Genomic DNA, 18,448 nt, shown 5'->3' on the forward strand with positions numbered 1-18,448 from the left:
AGCACAACTGCCATCCATTATACACATGTTTCTTGGTTGAAACGATTCGATGTTTATTCCAAACAATGGCATCTAAAAGTAACACCATATCAATAAAAAAGATTATCTATTTGACTTAGCGTTCCCTCTAGGATGACCAAAACAACGCAAACGAGGCCAAAAAAAGATATACTTGTATCTACGCTCTACTACGCCGTGTGAGTTCTAGCTGATTACGGCTGCGAGAACCAAGATTTTGTAACCCGTGAAAGCGACTATCCAAAATTTGGGCAAAAAATTTGAGTTTAAATCAGGGTTCTCAAAAATTACAACTAATTCTTAGCAAGAAGCAAATACTTGCCAAAAGCATTAAACACAATAAAAAAGGAAACTTAAAGTCAAAATAATATTTTAGCTGATTTGAAGGTTTCAATTTTTATCGAGAATTTTATTGGTGCAACGTATCAATCGTATATACTTCATACGGCATTCAAAACAAGCAAAGGTTTTGCGAGCAACCTATTGCTTTACACAGATTTATTCTCATTCAACTACTTTAGAGTTGAATAATTAACAGAAAATTGCACCGTGTCCAATCAAACTAATGCTGTTTGAAATGAATAATGAAAACTACAATTCTTTTCAATGATATTGAAGCAGTTTCGGAAAAAAATTTATCCAATAATAACTCATCGAGCAACAAAAGTAGTGAAAAGTGCGTTCTCTTACTACCAAGAAAGCATGAAATAATCAAAGAAGCTCCCCTCAAAGTTTACGCTAGACTGTTATAAACCTTAAGTATAATCTGCTCAAGATAGCTTTTTGCTAATTTGGTTTCGAACTGGACTTATTGTTTAACTATTGCTCTAACTTTGCAACTTCCCAAAATGCTTAAAAACGCCAAAAATTTCTCTTTTCAAAAAAGAAGGTGATAGTTCTATCAATTAAAAACATAGGCCAGTTTTATTTCTACCAGCTTTCGCTTGGTAAATTTTTTTGAACAATTTTACTTAATCGGTTTGATTCTTTTTCAGTTAGAAAAAATTTTATTCGAAAATCAATTGAACTTCGCTGAAAATTTTAGTACAGATGACCAATTAATTAATAACATTGAATGAAGAAACTTGGAATAATTGGTCAAAGTTAGATATGTCTGATAACAATGTCTGAAACTTCTGGTATTGTCGACCACTGTATTTTGCGGCCAAATGTCAAATGCAAGTCTTCAAAGAGATCTTATTTCACGTAATTCAATCTTACAACACAGAAGACAGTAAAAAACCTTCTACAAAATGATCGGAAAATAAGACCACTAAACGTGGAGTTTTCCAGCGCTCAATGGTAGGTCTTTCAACATCTACGCTAATTTTTGAACATCTACGCTAATGAACAACCTAGCTCCAGTACTTAAAAAACACTTGCTGGTAACAAAACAATACGTCGCACTGAATTACAAATAACGTAGCACAGAGCTGTACGACACAGAGCTGGAAAAAACCGAATAAAAACTTTTATTGAATACAAGTTGATCATCAACATAATAAAGCTGATTAGATGGTTTTTGGCATAAATCGTTCAAGAAAGACCTTAACCAATTATCGATGTGCTAATTAGACAAGAAAGGCAAAAAAATACATAGAAATTGTCATTGATGAAACCAGCTTTTACATGGAACGCATAGAATTAGTCACAAGGAAGCTGTTGAAATATTGCTCAATGATCTATCGCTTGAAAATTTTGCTCAGCCAAATTCAATTTTCGAATTATTCGATACTTTACTTCATCCGGTTGATCAGAATGGATTTTTGGTTTACGAATCGACAAGAGCAACATTCTTGAAACCTATCAGTTTGCTGCTCATTGCAAGAAAACTGAAAATATCTTTTTGGAATCCCAAGTATAATTCTATCAAATTATCACGAATTGAGCGCATCATATGCAATGCCGGGGAACTTCATACATATGAGATTTCAAAACTGTTGTTAAAATTATTTACGGATAAAAAGTTCAAAACAGTTCCTTCAGGTCAATCCCTAAAAGATTTAGAACTCAGGAGAGCTTTAAAGAAACGGAAACAGAGAATGTTTCTTTGCTAAAGTTTAAAAAAAAATGTCAAAAAATTGAGCTGCTTCAAAATTTCATTTGTACTTAGAATCTTTGCTGTGGCTATAGTTGTTTTGAAGGAGAACGTCCACTTTTTTGCGAGAATAAATTTTTGTCTCCTCCGAAGTTACAGAGTTGAACATCTTTGAGATCGCAAAACTCTCCCAATAGGCACTTCGAATCGAATAAGATAGGTTCAACAGCGTTCTGGTAGCGAACCTTTTGACTGATTTATTTCTACAATGTATACATCAAAATGACACTGTGTCTCGAATCAATTCATCCACCAGAGGTAAAATTCTGTTTCTCAAATCAAAACAAACTTTTTCAAGGTTTCAAAGATCTCAATAGCACATTCACGAGAAGAAAAGTGAACTAAGTATCTTTTTATACAACAAACAGGACTGATTGATTTTTAGATGTTAAATTATTGAAGTTTGGCCGAATACCTTATCATTCACACTTTTGATCAATTGTCAATTGAGGAACTTAAGTTGTTGTTTGATAGCCTTTTGGGCGACGCCAGTCCGTTAGTATATCAAAACTCTTTATAAAAGCGCGTTTTCTGTGACTGGTCTTTTTTATCCTTAAACTGCCTGTTGAGTTAAACTCCCAGTAGGCAAGTCTTGGACACTCACTCAATAAATCTTTTTTTTAATTATAGTTTCAAAATACCTCGGACAAATCAACCCAAAAAATATGAGAACACAACTTTGGAATTTTGTTTCCTAGTAACAACTGGAAAGTTTTTAACCTGTGTGATACTAATTTAGAGCAACTGAATTTTCGTAAGACAATTGTTTCTAATTTTGGAGAATTGGAATCGTGCAGTGACTTCAATCTCATTAGTGCAAATTGGCTTTAGCTTATTTCGGTATAGAACGGAAAGCTGCTGCAATTTCACTCGGGTATTCAGTTACATGGAAGCGCGTTACGTTTTCAAACGCTTAGTCAGGTTGGCTTTAAAGAAAACTATTTAAGAGAACAACTGAAATTTAACATTAAAATGAAAAGAGTGACTTAAGATTAAGAAGTGGGCTGCGTGAAAAATTCACTTCATCGCTAGAAAAGAGATAAAATCAAAACATGTGAACCAAATTTCAAACAAACTCTAAAGTCAAATAAACTTAAATTGGTACAGAATTATCTTCTGTAGCACATAGCCCCTACTTCCAAAAAATTTTTTGACATATCAATAATTTATCAGCTAATAGTACTTACAAACATTAACAGAGAATTTGAGAAATAGATAACAACTTATTGATATATATATATATATATATATATATATATATATATATATAAATATAAATTTATATATATATATATATATATATATATATATATAAACAATATTTGCTGGTTATCATAACTAAAAATGTGTATACGTACTGGTTAACAATAATAGTGATTTTAATAGCACACAAAAGTTCTGTGTTTGCAGATAAGAAAAATTTACTATAGCGCAATGGAATTAGAACATTCAATCGTGGTAGTTTTGAAAATAACTTTTGAGTGATGGGAAAGTGGCACATTTCCATTATTGAGTTAGTAATGGCAATTGATTAGCATCAGAAGAAGTTTATGAATAGAGAATTATAACTAAGTACACGTGAAAAGGGGAAGTACCAATATATATACATATATATTGACTGAAAAGGTGCTCCGTTTGCAGATTTGGAATGAATCAACGGAGTTGAGCGGCATTTAGGAGCAAAAACTAATTCATAATTGTTTACTATTGAAAAATTAATGGCATCAGTAGAATGTTCGCCATATTTCGCGTTAATTCGCAGTGATTGACATATGGATTTTGAAATCCATGTAAATTGCTGTAAATGCGACAGCAGCTAGTTGTGGCAACTGCAAAATCGTCATCAATTTTGGTAGTAACATTTGATTCTTCATTCTTCATCTGGTCTCTTCTTCGTACAATCAACCAGTCTCACATTTGCACCCGGAATGTTTTTGATGACAAAATCAAAGGATAGTAAACGTGTCAATCTACTCTTGTAGGATTTATTTGAAAAATTTTCGAAAAAGATAATTTTTAAAAAAATCAACTAATCATTTCACTCCCCGGGGTTCCAATTCGTTGACACTATATCTCTCTTGCTGTTAAAAAAACGTGAGGCAAAAGTTACAGTATGCTATCTTCTAGATGAACGTTGCTCTAATGCTGCACCTAATCCAAAGCGAGAAGCAATGCATATGATACGACATTTCAAGGAAGGGTTATTTTGTGTGTTTTCCGTTGCTTTTGCAACCTGTTTTTGCAACCTAATTTGTTGGAAATGAGTTTCCAAATGATCACTTTTTAGTTTCCTTTAAAGTTTGCGTAGTGAGTGACATAAATGTAAGAAATTTGAATTGAAATTTCCTAAATAATGTAATAAACGTATGAAAAAACGTGTATAGTTTTTTGAGATTGTTAGCTGCTGAAAGAATTAAAATTGCCGATTTTTTTTTGTTCCCAGATTGACTTAAATTATCGCCCAGCCATTCAACTTTTTTTGTGAAACGACATTTGGAAAGACTAATTTGAAGATTATCGTCGTCAAATTTTTTAATGATATTTATAAATTAATTTTAAGTGATCCTCGACTATCAATTATGATGTCATCTATGAAACAATTCGTGCTTTTTCCACCAATTAGTGTGCAATGAACTAATTTTGCGAAGCTGTCGGCTTCTCAGTTATGCCGTAGAAACCTGCAATAAAGTGATAGATACCAATCTTTCACCGCTTACAATATTGAAGTTGCAATTGCGTGACAATTCCGGATCTCAATTCAATTGGCTGTAAGTGTATTCCGAATCAAATGTTGTAGAAAACGTTTTCTCATCCGTTGCTTGTGAATTGATATTTTGTTGTATTGTGTCTATTAAATCGTCAATGTTGGGCATCTGATATCTATTTTTATGAACTGACTTTTTTATGTTTATATAATCGAGGTTTAATTTAACGGATTTCACTTTTTTACGCTGATAAACGAATTAGAGAGATGAAGTTTTCATCAGAAAATCTATTTAGTTTTATGATTTGCTTCCCGTCTATATGTTTTTGGAGTTAAATGTTAACTTAAAATTAGAGATTTATAGGAAAACGGCTGCCCTTTTGAAGAGTGGGTGTGAAAAGTTTATGAAATGTTGATTCAACAATGTGTTTACGAGACTTTCCAATACGATAGCTGAGCTCAGGAAAAACGTCAGCTACTTTTATTTTGATAGTACATTGAGTTTGATTGACATTATAAATGTGTCTTGATTGATTTAAAGAGAGACCTAATTGTTGGAAGAGATCTCTACCAATAGTAGGCAGACGACCATCTTCAACTACAGTTACTTAACCGTTTTCATTGTCCAGCCGTTACAATTTATTGTATTGATATTTCCGCCCACAGTTTTAATTGGTTTCGAGAAAATTTTCAGATCATGCGTTTTTGGAGTTTTTTCCAATAGTTATGTCGTCTCCGTTTTCCACCGCGTTTGCAAGATTTTTTTTTTATTATCGTACAGACGCTGCCTAAATCTACCAATATTTTCGCATCATTATTGTCAAATTAAACAAGAGGATTCACAGGTCATACCTCACGTAAGTTTTGATTGTTTGATATGCGAGCGACAAAATTGTTCTCTGACTCCTCGTAGTCTGAATCATAATTTTCAGCTCGAATATTTTGTTTCATTAATTCTTGACCAAATGCGTTTACTTGATCATCAATCGAAATTCCAACCGCTGTGATATCCGATTTGTAATTGTCCTCATTTTTCACTGGGGTTTTGGTTTCCAATTGATTTACCTTTCCGACATACCTTAACAAAATAATTCTTCATGCCAAAATTCCTGCATTGTTTTCCCTGTGCCGGACAATTCCCACGGTGGGTTAAGGATCAAAGGTTTCCAGCGTCTGGACAGTCAGTCAGTTTCCTGAGATTTAGTGGTTGTTTCTTTGTACATTATTTATCGAAGGGTGGGTTCCAGAAAGTACTACGTATGCAGAAGTACCAGCGATTATCATTTGATTTTGAAGCCACTTTTCAATATTTATTGCCAGTTTTAATGCCTTTTTGGGTGTTTTGTATTTTTAAGTAGCTCACTTTGTAGGTCTCCATCTGGCATATTAGCAATGAAAACGTTCCGGATTATAGACTTTTCGTGAAAGATTATAGTATGGCCCACAATTCCCTGGTCACCATTCGGCCTTCCGCACGCAAACTTAAAAACAACAAGAAAACGGCCTTACTGTCACAAATTGTCCATGGGCGATATCCACATAGAATTCTCGCGGCTTCAACCACGTGTTTTGCAGCTGTTCGTTTCCTATCCGTCGGTTCCGCTCGCTCGGGTTGTACTAATTTCCACGTTTTCTTAAGACACGAGCTCTGGTAGAATTGTCAATTGCTTGGGCGAGTTTCTCTGAGAATTACGATTGAGTTTCCTTCTTTTGCGAGGATAACCAACTTCAGTATCACACGCCAGCTTTCCCAGCCTAGGGGTTCTAAAGTCGGTTTGTCCCAGAAGGGATCAGTCGCAAGAATTGCGCGTTTTTTGGATGCTGACTACGCTATGTGATACTCAATTTGAGTAACTGAGTATTTGTATGAGAATGGATTTCTTTTATGGAGAATTGGAATTTTGCAGCGAATTCAATCTCATTAGTGCCAGTTGGTTTCAGCTTATTTGCGTATAGGATGGAACGCTGTGTCGATTCCACTCGGGTATTTAATTATACGAAAACCCGTTACGTTTCTACAAGCTTGGTTAAGTCGGCTCAAAAAAAGAGAATTGACAGTACAGCTGACGAATGTTAAGATTTATATAAGAAGAGGGTTATTTTTGATATTAAAAAGTAGGCTATACTAACAAATCACTTTCTCTTTAGGCTAGAGGTAAAATCAAATTATGTGAACAAAAATATGAACAAGTGCTCAAGTACTGCTACCTGCTATAGACATTTTCCGTTGCATCTCTTAATGATAATCAATTTTTATAGAACCAGTTGAACTTAACGAGACCAATTGAAGCATATAAAATTTATCTTGCCAATAAGGATGTTTTTTTGAAAGGTCGTGAAGCTATTCTATTTCAAAATTGGTTACAAAAACCTATTCAAAGCTCCTCAGAAAACAGGAACCAAAGGCAAGTTGACGCAAGTCAACAACAAATGCGAATATCGAGAAAACAAGTTTTTGTTCAACTACCCTTTTCAACCGCTACTTGAAAGTTGCAGTGAAAATATTCAGCCCTAGGTGCAAGGCTCACTCACTCAGTAGTTTGAAATCCGTTGGTGGCGAAATCAAATTAACGACTCCAATATTACTTCAAAAGCTATTAAAACATATGAGCAGATCTCATTAAAATTAGCGCTTCATTGCAATTCAAGTTCTTCTCATTGGGAAATTGATTAGGCCAGCAAAAAATTGCTTGCCTACTGCCTTTTCAGCAAAAAAAAAGATTCTGAAAAAGAAACAATTCAAACAGTATCTCTCAAATAACACAAAAGCTACCAAGTAGAGTGAACTAATGCATTTCATATAGAAAAGACCAATCGTAACATAGTTGACCTTAAAATAAGATTGACATTGGTTTCGGAGGATAAATAATTGCGCATTAAAAATTTCCTGAAAAAATAGATCAAAATGAATGTCTTAGTTATACAATATCGAAAATCTCGTACAGTTCTTTTAATCTTGCAACAATTTTGACCCCCTTCTACCTCATTGATCTCATTTTCGAAATAATAGTTATAATAAATCAGATCTTATCGAGTTCAGGGAAATCATATGATCCAGCTTACTTTATTAATTTAGCCGAGTTCAAGTGTCTCAATGTTTATGCAGTTTGCATTGAAGCGACTGATGCTCCAAGAATGTTAGAAGGTTGCGAGAGAACAACCTATAGTAAATTGTGCATAGGATAAGCTTGACATAGCTTGACAAGAAGCTCTACTTGTTCAACGCATAACTGGCTAGAAAAATGAAGCCCTCGAGGGACAAGAAAGAAGATAGTGGGTTATAAGAGATGCCCAAGTTCGAGAGGTTAAGACCAATTGGCGTAATGGTTAGCATACTAGGCTTGCAAGTGAAAGATGATGGTTCGAATCTAGTGCTGTTCCATTTTCACAAAAGATGCTCCTGTGTACACCCCTAGACCCTTAACAAGGAACAATGATCATTTTCTGTAATTTTGTTCTCAGAAATATAGCCAAAACAGATTGGATTGAGGTCGATGAAGTGTACAAAAAATACCCTTACGTTCTTGTCGCTGAGTGATAATTTTTTGCTGGGGACAAGTTTTTTTTGCTTTTTTGGCTGAGTAGACTGTGAAAAAAAAGTGTTTGGCTCGGACCAGTGCCCTTTGTCAGCGCTCGTTGCTATTGGCAAGCCCATGTATTGCTATGGAGCATTCACATGCGTAATAATACTACATGCTTCTGTTGGGTGTAAAAAATGTATGCCCACCTATAAGAGAAGGGGGAGAGGTCTTCAAACACTAAAATAAACTTGGTCTATTCTACCCCCCTCGCTCCCAGCTTAGTAGGCATATAACTTTTGCGCCCCACCCCTCCTCCGCAAACGCGCTAATTTTTAATTGCGTTTACATAATATGTGCTATATATTACAACACATAATTTGCTAACGGGTGGGGGCATAGAAATATGGGTTCAGAATACATCCTTATAAAACTTTTTACATTTGTATCCCAGTTTACCTCAATTATTGGGTTGATGATGCCTTATACATAACTGCTCAAAGTGGGCAAATTCTTCCTCATTTTAGCCAAATTCTGACGGCCGATTGGCTAGCATGAGTCAACCAACACCCTTCATACAAGACCCTGACCCTGGCTTCCTTGATGAAAACATGGCCAATGGCAATAACGGAAACGTTACCCAGGACAACAACAACTCCAGTTACATCCAGCCAGATTCTAGCCTCGTTTTCATCACCTACTCTTTCGTGGGCACATTGGGTGTTGTGTTGAACTTGATGGTGATAGTGGGAATTCTTGTGAACAAGCGGATGAGGAATGTGCCCAATATGTTCATTCTGAACCTGGCCGTGTCTGATCTCCTGTTCAGCTTAGGAGTTCCCCTCATCTACCATTCCACCACTGCACCCAAATGGAAATTGGGCATTTTCCTGTGCAAACTTGTCAATGGTGAGTTCAAAATTGAGTTTTTTAGACCTGCTGTACAGAATTTTTGCATCTTTCCCGTTTGTGCCCCCCAGCTTAGTGGATGCATGTTATTTGCACCCCCCAAATACACGTGCCATATTTTCAAATAATGACTTACTATTTAATGGCACGTGCTCCGTAACTGGGGGAGCATAACGTACTTGGGGGGGGGGGGGCACAAACGGAAAAGATCCGAATTTTTTAATAACTCTATCGGTGACTTGATTGTTTGTCGGCGCAAAATAAGGTAGCATGTTCCCGGGTTGAAGTGTGAGAGCCATTTCAGCTTTCTTGTTTTGTAACAAATGCGCGGAATGAGCTAAATTTATGTAGTAAATTGTTTTTACGTAAACGCATTTGAATTAATTTGAATTAATTTGACCTTACTTATAGTTTTATTTTCTTTGGGATCTTTTCTGTTATCCCCCGTCAATTTGAATTAATTTGAATTAATTTGAATTAATTTGACCTTACTTATAGTTTGAATTAATTTGAATTAATTTGACCTTACTTATAGTTTTATTTTCTTTGGGATCTTTTCTGTTATCCCCCGTCAATTTGCACCCTTCACCTATACATGTTATAGCCTATTGTTTATTTTTCATACATTTACACTTACAATTATGCATTAAGGACATTTACATTTTATTGATGCAGCAAAATTTTGAAACCAACGGGTGCTAATAAAATTAACAAATTTGTGGGCGCAAGTGAAAATGGCAGACGAACCACAATATAGAAAATTTAAAATTTATTGCTCACCAGTCCGAACTGAGAAAATGTTAATACTGTTTTCTGATTGTTTGATTGCTCAACAAAGTCTCCATGTTTTAAAATAGGATATAAGTGTAAATGGAAATTTGGACTTCAATCGCGTGAAGTCAAAAGAAAAAAATATTCTTTTTTTTGTAGTGGTAAGCTGACCTCACCCTCGGCTAGAGATTCATATCAAGCCCAATGGACAGCTGAGCTAAGACCATGGCCCGTGAGGCATGACCAGATGCGGTAAAATGAATAATCTAGAACAAGGCTCTGTCCAATTTAGGCTAATTGAACGCATTACGCTACTGTGCTTTAAATTTCTCAATCAATAATATTCGTTAAATGTTCTACACAATTTTACGTTCATTTGTGAATAACATGAGCCGTCTCTAAGGACCAAGAAGTACATATTTGGTTGGTGCAAATACACTGGTTATATTGGACGGCGGCGAAAACAGAAAAAATGATACTTTTTTCAAGCAGTGATTTTGCCGGACATTTTTTATTTTTGTCAATGGTAAATCTGGTCCACAAAAATCGGCTCCATGACTTTTCGTAATTAACTGCGGCCCTTTACAAACATTCAAAAAAATTTTCTTTAACTTGAGTTTTGCTGGAAGCCGATAAAATTTTGGTAAACAAATTGTTGTTGGTTGGATAAAATTTCCAAAATCTGCAGAGCCTTACATGCAGTTGTTTGAAATGGAGTTAAACTTGACTCAATATGTATGTTTAGGACGTCTCAAATTTCTGTCGAGACGATGATTTTTTTGTCAGAAATGACGATGATTTTTTGTTAGAATACGTTTTACCGTTGAAAACGTCCAATATAATTTTCCAACACCTAAAGCATGACAAAACATAGATGAAGAGAAAAAAGAATGAACATTCACTATTCCATTCAAAAATTGAAAACCATCGTAATATAGGGAAGGTGTTAAACAAAACAAGGAGCTTCGCTAATTTGGGCTATTATTTTTTGTTCCGACCCCGCTGATCTACAATAGCGGAGATAAAATGTCTTGATGGATCAATTGAAGCAGAAATATACTGCCTCCAAAATAGTTCAAATTTTATTATTTAGAATTTCATAGATTCCTAAAAAAGATAGACGTCTATACAAAAAATATGTCATACCAGTGAGATCGAATTTTCTTATTTCAGTAGGATAAACACTTGACCAAGCGAAACGATGGAAAAGAAATCAACTCTTCAAATTCTTCTTCTGAAAAGAAAAACGCAATTTTATCAAGCGAACTAATTTTACCAGAAAAAAATGAGCTCAAAAGTGAGGGAATTTTTAAAAAGGTAACTCTGAACACTGAAATCTAAGTTAGAAATACAAGTTCAGGCCAAATTCAGATAGACAATATCCAAGCTATATAATATTGAGGTAGGAACAAGGCAAAAGTAAATTCAAGTTTTCCTTGGAACTTATCAAAAAGTTTCTCGAGCAATTAGTTCATCAATTCATGAAAACAAACAATTGCCGAAAGAAACACCTGAGAAAATCATGAACAAAACACAACGTAGCAGAAGCACATGAGATTGAGTATGAAGCAGCTAGGACATTTTTTATTAGTGAGTCAACAGTACAATATTGAAGAGCAAAGTTTTTTTTACAAAATCTGTTATCCTTTTAAGAAAACAAAATGAAAACTAATCGTTGTCGAATGGAAACAATCAAAAAAATCAACTATGCTTCTTGAAGAACAAAATTACACTAGTCAGCAAAAAAAATAGCCGATAAATCCAATTGTAAAGAAACTTAACAAGACAAAGCCAAATCTGAAAAAGCAAACATAGTTAAAAGATAAAATTGCTAATTTTTTTTACAAAATTAAAAAGCGTAAAATTTAGTAGATGAATAGTAAGCAAATGTTAGGTAAGCTGAGATGCGAATATGCTCATTTTGTAACATATGAATCATATTTTAACAGAAAAAGATGGGAAAGACAACGAAACTAAAAGGAAGCACCCTGAGATCTGAAAATGCACATAACTTTTTTGAAAACAGCGTCAACCTTAAAGCTTATAAGCCATTGAAGACAGCCATGCACTTATTTTAATGACATTACTGCAATCAACGACATCTTTCCCTTCCCAGACTAACAAACATAAAAGAAATCTAAAGAGAAAACTGAAAAACTTACGAAATTATTACCAAACAAAATTTCATCGGCACCATTAAATTCAGAACGGGAAAATAATGCACTCTCGTTAAGCTTCATTAGAGAACCAATGAGATATGCATTTATTGCGTTTCTGTAACAAAAAAAGGAACAGGAAACGGAACAAAACTAGAAACTTTTCATGAAATCACATAGTGTCATTGTACGAAATCATTAGTTGCCCACAGACCAATTAAAAAACCGCAGCTATGAATTTGTTACAGATAAACATTACATTCGCTAGACTCTATGGTTCATGTTTTGTTTTCAGCGTTTTGATGGATTCTTGAAAGAAAGTACATGCGTGTATACAAAAAAGGTTGTTAAAAACGGTAAACTTAGTTTTCTTCATTTCACTAGAATGAACACAAAAAAAGGAAGAGCAGACACTAAATCAAATCTAAAGCAGCTACAATTTTGTAAAAAAAATAATCAAGTGGGCAATTTTTTTGATCAAGTGGACAATTGGCCAAACGAAAAAAACATGATACAGAAATCAACATATATCAAGCACAAACTGTAAAATCTCTTAAGTAAAAACTTAATTATTAATCCACCTGCTTGACTTCTCATTGGATTCAATTAAATTCTAAAAGCTCAAGTTAAATAAGTGAGTGCAGCAGTAAATACATCACCTCTGCTTTCAGTTATAAAAAATCGGCATGCAAATTCAAATAGATTACGCCAAAGCCAGACAATAATAAGCTAAGTTCTAAGTGAGCTATTTCAGGTTCACCAATTTGGTTTTGTCAACTTAGTTGTCAAGTCGCACATTCACATATGAAAAAGAGGGAAAAAAAGAAACTCAATTCTCATAAAAAGTTTTGTCTCAAAATCTGAAAAATCAAAATCCAACTCACAGAAAATCTCAAAAAACCTCAGAACAAGTACAAGAGTTTGATAAAGAAGCAACTAAAGATTCTTGTAAAAGAAAATAAGTCAACAAAACAATTAATAGAACAAAATTTTTTCACAATCTGTTATTAATTTTGAAAACCATTTTAAAGAACTTAAAAGCATTTGCTGCTAAATTGACACATTACGAAGTTTCAATTACGTTTACATGAAAACACAGATAGTTTTAATTACGATCAGAAAAATTGATAGGCTCAACTGTAAACAGCAAAAATTTACCAGAAAAAAACAAATGAAGTGAAACAAGAATTTTGCGAATTTGAAGTGCGTCATTTTATCATTTTAGGTTCTACATATATAGCTATAGTGTAAGCTTTTAACTTGAAAACAATTAGATTCATTACGTCCATATTTGTGACTTATGAGGACTCAAACAAGGGACTGAAGGTCTAGAAAAAACAACAAAATAAAACAGTCAAGCATTTATTTTCCAGTCACAAAAAACATCTGCTATGAACTCATGAACTCTAGCCGTTGATTAAACTAATTTATTGTTATTCGTTTCACTGAAATCAATAAAACCTTTCATTACTAAAACTGTGAATAAACTACCAAAGAAAAGCATGTATAGTCAAAAATCATAGTTCATCAAAAATTTCATCAAAAATTTTTTTTTAGTTGGTTTTCTATTAATGAAAATTTTTAATGTGAAAATCAACAAAAAATTAGTTGCCGCAGACCAATTCAAATAACAACAAACATCAATCATTGAAAGAAATCTATCGCATTTAAGACATTTTATCAGAAAGTCAAAATCTAAAAATCTAGATCAAAATCAAACAATGTTTAAGTCTAAAAAATTGCGATGAGACAAAACCTCGAAATCGCTTCAGGGTTAATTCAGGACGTAAATGCTGAAATTCTTATGAACAATTTGAATAAAATGACAGTTTTTCTAAACACTTCAAAAATGTGAGCAAAATTAGTGTGAAATGTAAAATATTCTCAGACATTTTAAACCTCGATAACTCTTCAAAAAAGAGAAAATTTTAAAAAAAAACTATTATCGCACTCGGCTGTGGACAATTTTTCAAGCCTAAATCGATCGTTTAAAATTGACTGCACAAAAAAGCCAATTGAGCATATAGTTTTTCCCTCCCACAAAATGGGTTGGAATAGAACATTTTAGCAATGCTTTTTCAATTTCAGCTATTTTTATGCCAGTCGTTTTTGGTATGGATTGCTCTATCAATAAAACACAAAAACTCACTTTTTCTGCACGCAAATTATGGCGAAATTATAAGAAGCCATTGAATTAGGTGCAGGCTTGTTTTAGTCAGTATTGTGTTTATTTTCAATCAATTTTTTTCTGCATTTCCTGCTTCCATCGTTCTTCTCTAGAAAAGTAGTATTTTCAATTCCAATTGAATTTTTTTTGGAAATGCGATAAGTTGTACCTGTTTAAAGTCTAGAATTTTTAAGATCAAATTCAAAGACATGTTGTTTGTGAGCCATTTGATAGAAGTTACTGACGAGTTAATTGTTTTTCGCAAAATTAATCACTTTTAAAAGTTTTGCAATGTCCTTATCAAGTTGTTTTTCACAAATTACATTGTATATAAAAAAAGTTGAGTAAAAAGTCAAAATCAGAAAGAAATTAATTTTTTGCTAGCAAATAAATTTTTTGACGAGCTTGAGAGGCTTGTTGGGAAACTTTGAGGCAAGCAACCACTCGTAAGAGCCGTCTTGTTTTCAATGAGTCCATTAAAAGCGACTCGCGTTTAAAAAGGTATCAAAGCAGTTGAAAATAAGCACTAAAACTTTTGGACCAAAAAAAAGAATTATTTGACAGTTTTTTGTTCCTTGTTTGACTTCTCGTTTTCACTTCGTATTGTAGGTCTGGATGCTTTGAATTAGGTCACTGGTATCGTCATCATGGTGTTGATGGACATCGATCGATACTTGAAAACCATAAGCTAAGTCTTGAGAGAGCTATTTTAGGTTCACCTTGGGCGCTTCACCAACATTAGTTTTGTCAATTTAGTTTTCAAGTCGAAAAATCACATATGAAAAAGAGGGAAAAAATAAACTCCAGTTTTAAACAACTGCATCGCATTTATGACAATTTAGCAGAAAGTCACGGAAAAAAACAAAATAGACGTCAAATGGCCATGAAAGTAAAAACACAAAAAGATCCAAAACTTAAAATTTAGATCTAAATCAAACCATGTTTTAGTCCTCAATATCGCTTCAGGGTTACTTCAGGCCGTACATACTGAAATTCTTATGACAATTTTGACAAAAATGACAGTTTTTCTAAAACCTTCAAAAATGTGAGCAAAATTAGTGTGAAATGTAAAATATTCTCATATAGACGTTTTAAACCTCGATAACTCTTCAAAAAGAGGAAATTTTTTAAAAATTTTTAATTTTAAACTCTATTGTAGACGATTTTTCAAGTCCAAATCGATCGTTTAAAATTGATAAAATTGACTGTACAAAAAAAGCCAATTGAGCATATAGTTCTTCCCTCCCACAAGTTGGGTTGGAACCATAAGAAAAATTTAGCAAAAAACACAATTACCCGGGTTGAATTTTTCCGCCCAAAATGATGTAAGAGTGGGGCTGCAATGGAAGGATTTTTTAGGAAAATGCAGCTCAAAACTCTTACGTCTTTTTGGGCTGCATTGGGCTTCCAAGGGGGGTAAAATGGTGTAAGAGTGAGTGGGTAAAAGACAAATTAACCCCCCACTCTTACATTTTTTTTTGGTCTGCCAAGGCTGTAAAACGATGTAAGAGTTGGGGGGTAATTTGTATTTTACCCCCTCACTCTTACACCATTTTACCCCCCTTGGCAGACCAAAAAAGATGTAAGAGTGGGGGGTTAATTTGAGTTTTACCCCCTCACTCTTACACCATTTTACCCTTCTTGGAAGCCCAATGCAGCCCAAAAAGAGTTTTGAGCTGCATTTTCCTAAAAAATCCTCCCATTGCTGCCCCACTCTTACGTAATTTTACCCCCTTGGCAGCCCAACTCTTACATCATTTTACCCCCCCCCCCCCCTGGCAGCCCAACTCTTACCTCATTTAACCCCCTCAATCTTTTAGCCCCCATACCTGAAGACTGCCAGTCTTGAACCCACAACCTCTGTACCCTCAGCTGGCGTCGCTTTATCCTCCAGACCATCGATGCTTGTCCAACTCTTGACGGTCTATATATATAAATAATAATTGTTAGAATTGCCCCATCACAACAAATTACCCCCTCACTCTTACACAATTTTACTCCCCTTGGCAGCCCAACTCTTACCTCATTTTACTTCTCTGAACAAATTACCCACTCACTCTTACACCATTTTACCCCCCTTGGCAGCCCAACTCTTACCTCATTCTACCCCCTCTGGACAAATTAGCCCCTCACTCTTAGACCATTTTACCCCCCTTGGCAGCCCAATTCTTACCTCATTTTACCCCCTCTGGACAAATTACCCCCTCACTCTTACACAATTTTACTCCCCTTGGCAGCCCAATTCTTACATCATTTTATCCCCTCTGAACAAATTACCCCCTCACACTTACACCATTTTACCCCCCTTGGCAGACCAACTCTTACCTCATTTTACCCCTCTGGACAAATTACCCCCTCACTCTTACACCTTTTTACCCCCCTTGGCAGCCCAACTCTTACCTCATTCTACCCCCTCTGGACTAATTAGCCCCTCACTCTTAGACCATTTTAACCCCCTTGGCAGACCAATTCTTACATCATTTTACCCCTCCTGAACAAATTACCCCCTCACTCTTACACCATTTTACCCCCCTTGGCAGCCCAACTCTTACCTCATTCTATCCCCTCTGGACAAATTAGCCCCTCACTCTTAGACCATTTTAACCCCCTTGGCAGCCCAATTCTTACATCATTTTACCCCCTCTGAACAAATTACCCCCTCACTCTTACACCATTTTACCCCCCTTGGCAGCCCAACTCTTACATCGTTTTACCCCCTCTGAACAAATTACCCCCTCACTCTTACACCATTTTACCCCTCTTGGCAGCGCAACTCTTACATCACTTTACCCCCTCTGAACAAATTACCCATCACTCTTACACCACTTTACCCCCCTGGGCGGCCCAACTCTTACCTCATTTTACCCCCTCTGGACAAATTACCCCCTCACTCTTACACAATTTTACTCCCCTTGGCAGCTCAATTCTTACATCATTGTACCCCCTCTGAACAAATTACCCCCTCATTCTTACACCATTTTACCCCCCTTGGCAGCCCAACTCTTACCTCATTTTACCCCTCTGGACAAATTACCCCCCTCACTCTTACACCATTTTACCCCCCTTGACAGCCCAACTCTTACCTCATTTTACCCCCTCTGGACAAATTACCCCCTCACTCTTACACCATTTTACCCCCCTTGGCAGCCCAACTCTTGCATCATTTTACCCCCTCTGAACAAATTTCCCCCTCACTCTTGCACCATTTTACCCCCCTTGGCAGCCCAACTCTTACCTCATTTTACCCCCTCTGGACAAATTACCCCCTCACTCTTACACAATTTTACCCGCCTTGGCAGACCAACTCTTACCTCATTTTACTCCCTCTGGACAAATTACCCCCTCACTGTTACACAATTTTACCCCCCTTGGCAGCCCAACTCTTACCTCATTTTACCCCTCTGGACAAATTACCCTCTCACTCTTACACCATTTTACCCCCCTTGACAGCCCAACTCTTACCTCACTTCACCCCCTCTGGACAAATTACCCCCTCACTCTTACACCATTTTACCCCCCTTGGCAGCCCAACTCTTGCATCATTTTAACCCCTCCTCCCATTGCAGCCCACTCTTACATGGCAATTTCAGTCATGGGGGGTAATTCCTTAAAAGTCCTCCCATTGCAACCCATTGCAGCCCACTTTTCCATGACAGTTTCAGTCATGGGGGGTAATTCCTGAAAACTCCTCCCATTGCAGCCCATTGCAGCCCAATCTTAGATGGCAATTTCAGTCAGGGGGGATAATTCCTTAAAATTCCTCCAAATGCAGCCCATTTCAGCCCACTCTTACATGGCAATTTCAGTCAGGGCGGTAATTCCTCAAAAGTCCTCCCATTGCAGCCCATTGCAGCCCACTCTTACATGGCAATTTCATTCAGGGGGGTAATTCCTTAAAAGTCCTCCCATTGCAGCCCATTACAGCCCATTCTTACATGACAATTTCAGTCATTGGGGGTAATTCCTTAAAAGTCCTCCCATTGCAACCCATTGCAGCCCACTCTTACATGGCAATTTCAGTCAGGGGGGTAATTCCTTAAAAGTCCTCCCATTGCAGCCCATTGCAGCCCACTCTTACATGGCAATTTCAGTCAGGGGGGTTAATTC

General features: G+C 35.8%; 1 protein-coding gene across 8 annotated transcripts in view; it reads left to right on the forward strand.

The window, feature by feature from the left end:
* The window catches only part of LOC142358743 (somatostatin receptor type 5-like), a 93,704-nt gene that overhangs the window by 72,539 nt on the left and 2,717 nt on the right, over positions 1-18,448 (forward strand). For all 8 annotated transcript variants that reach the window (XM_075410299.1, XM_075410296.1, XM_075410295.1 and 5 more), the window contains one exon: positions 8,866-9,247. In XM_075410299.1, the coding sequence (XP_075266414.1) occupies positions 8,893-9,247 (355 nt within the window). In that variant the 5' untranslated portion in view covers positions 8,866-8,892. The remainder of the gene's footprint in view (positions 1-8,865; positions 9,248-18,448) is intronic.

This window comes from Convolutriloba macropyga, chromosome 2 (genome assembly GCF_964194025.1).
Source record: "Convolutriloba macropyga chromosome 2, txConMacr16.3, whole genome shotgun sequence".
In the NCBI taxonomy this organism is placed as follows: Eukaryota; Metazoa; Xenacoelomorpha; order Acoela; family Convolutidae; genus Convolutriloba; species Convolutriloba macropyga.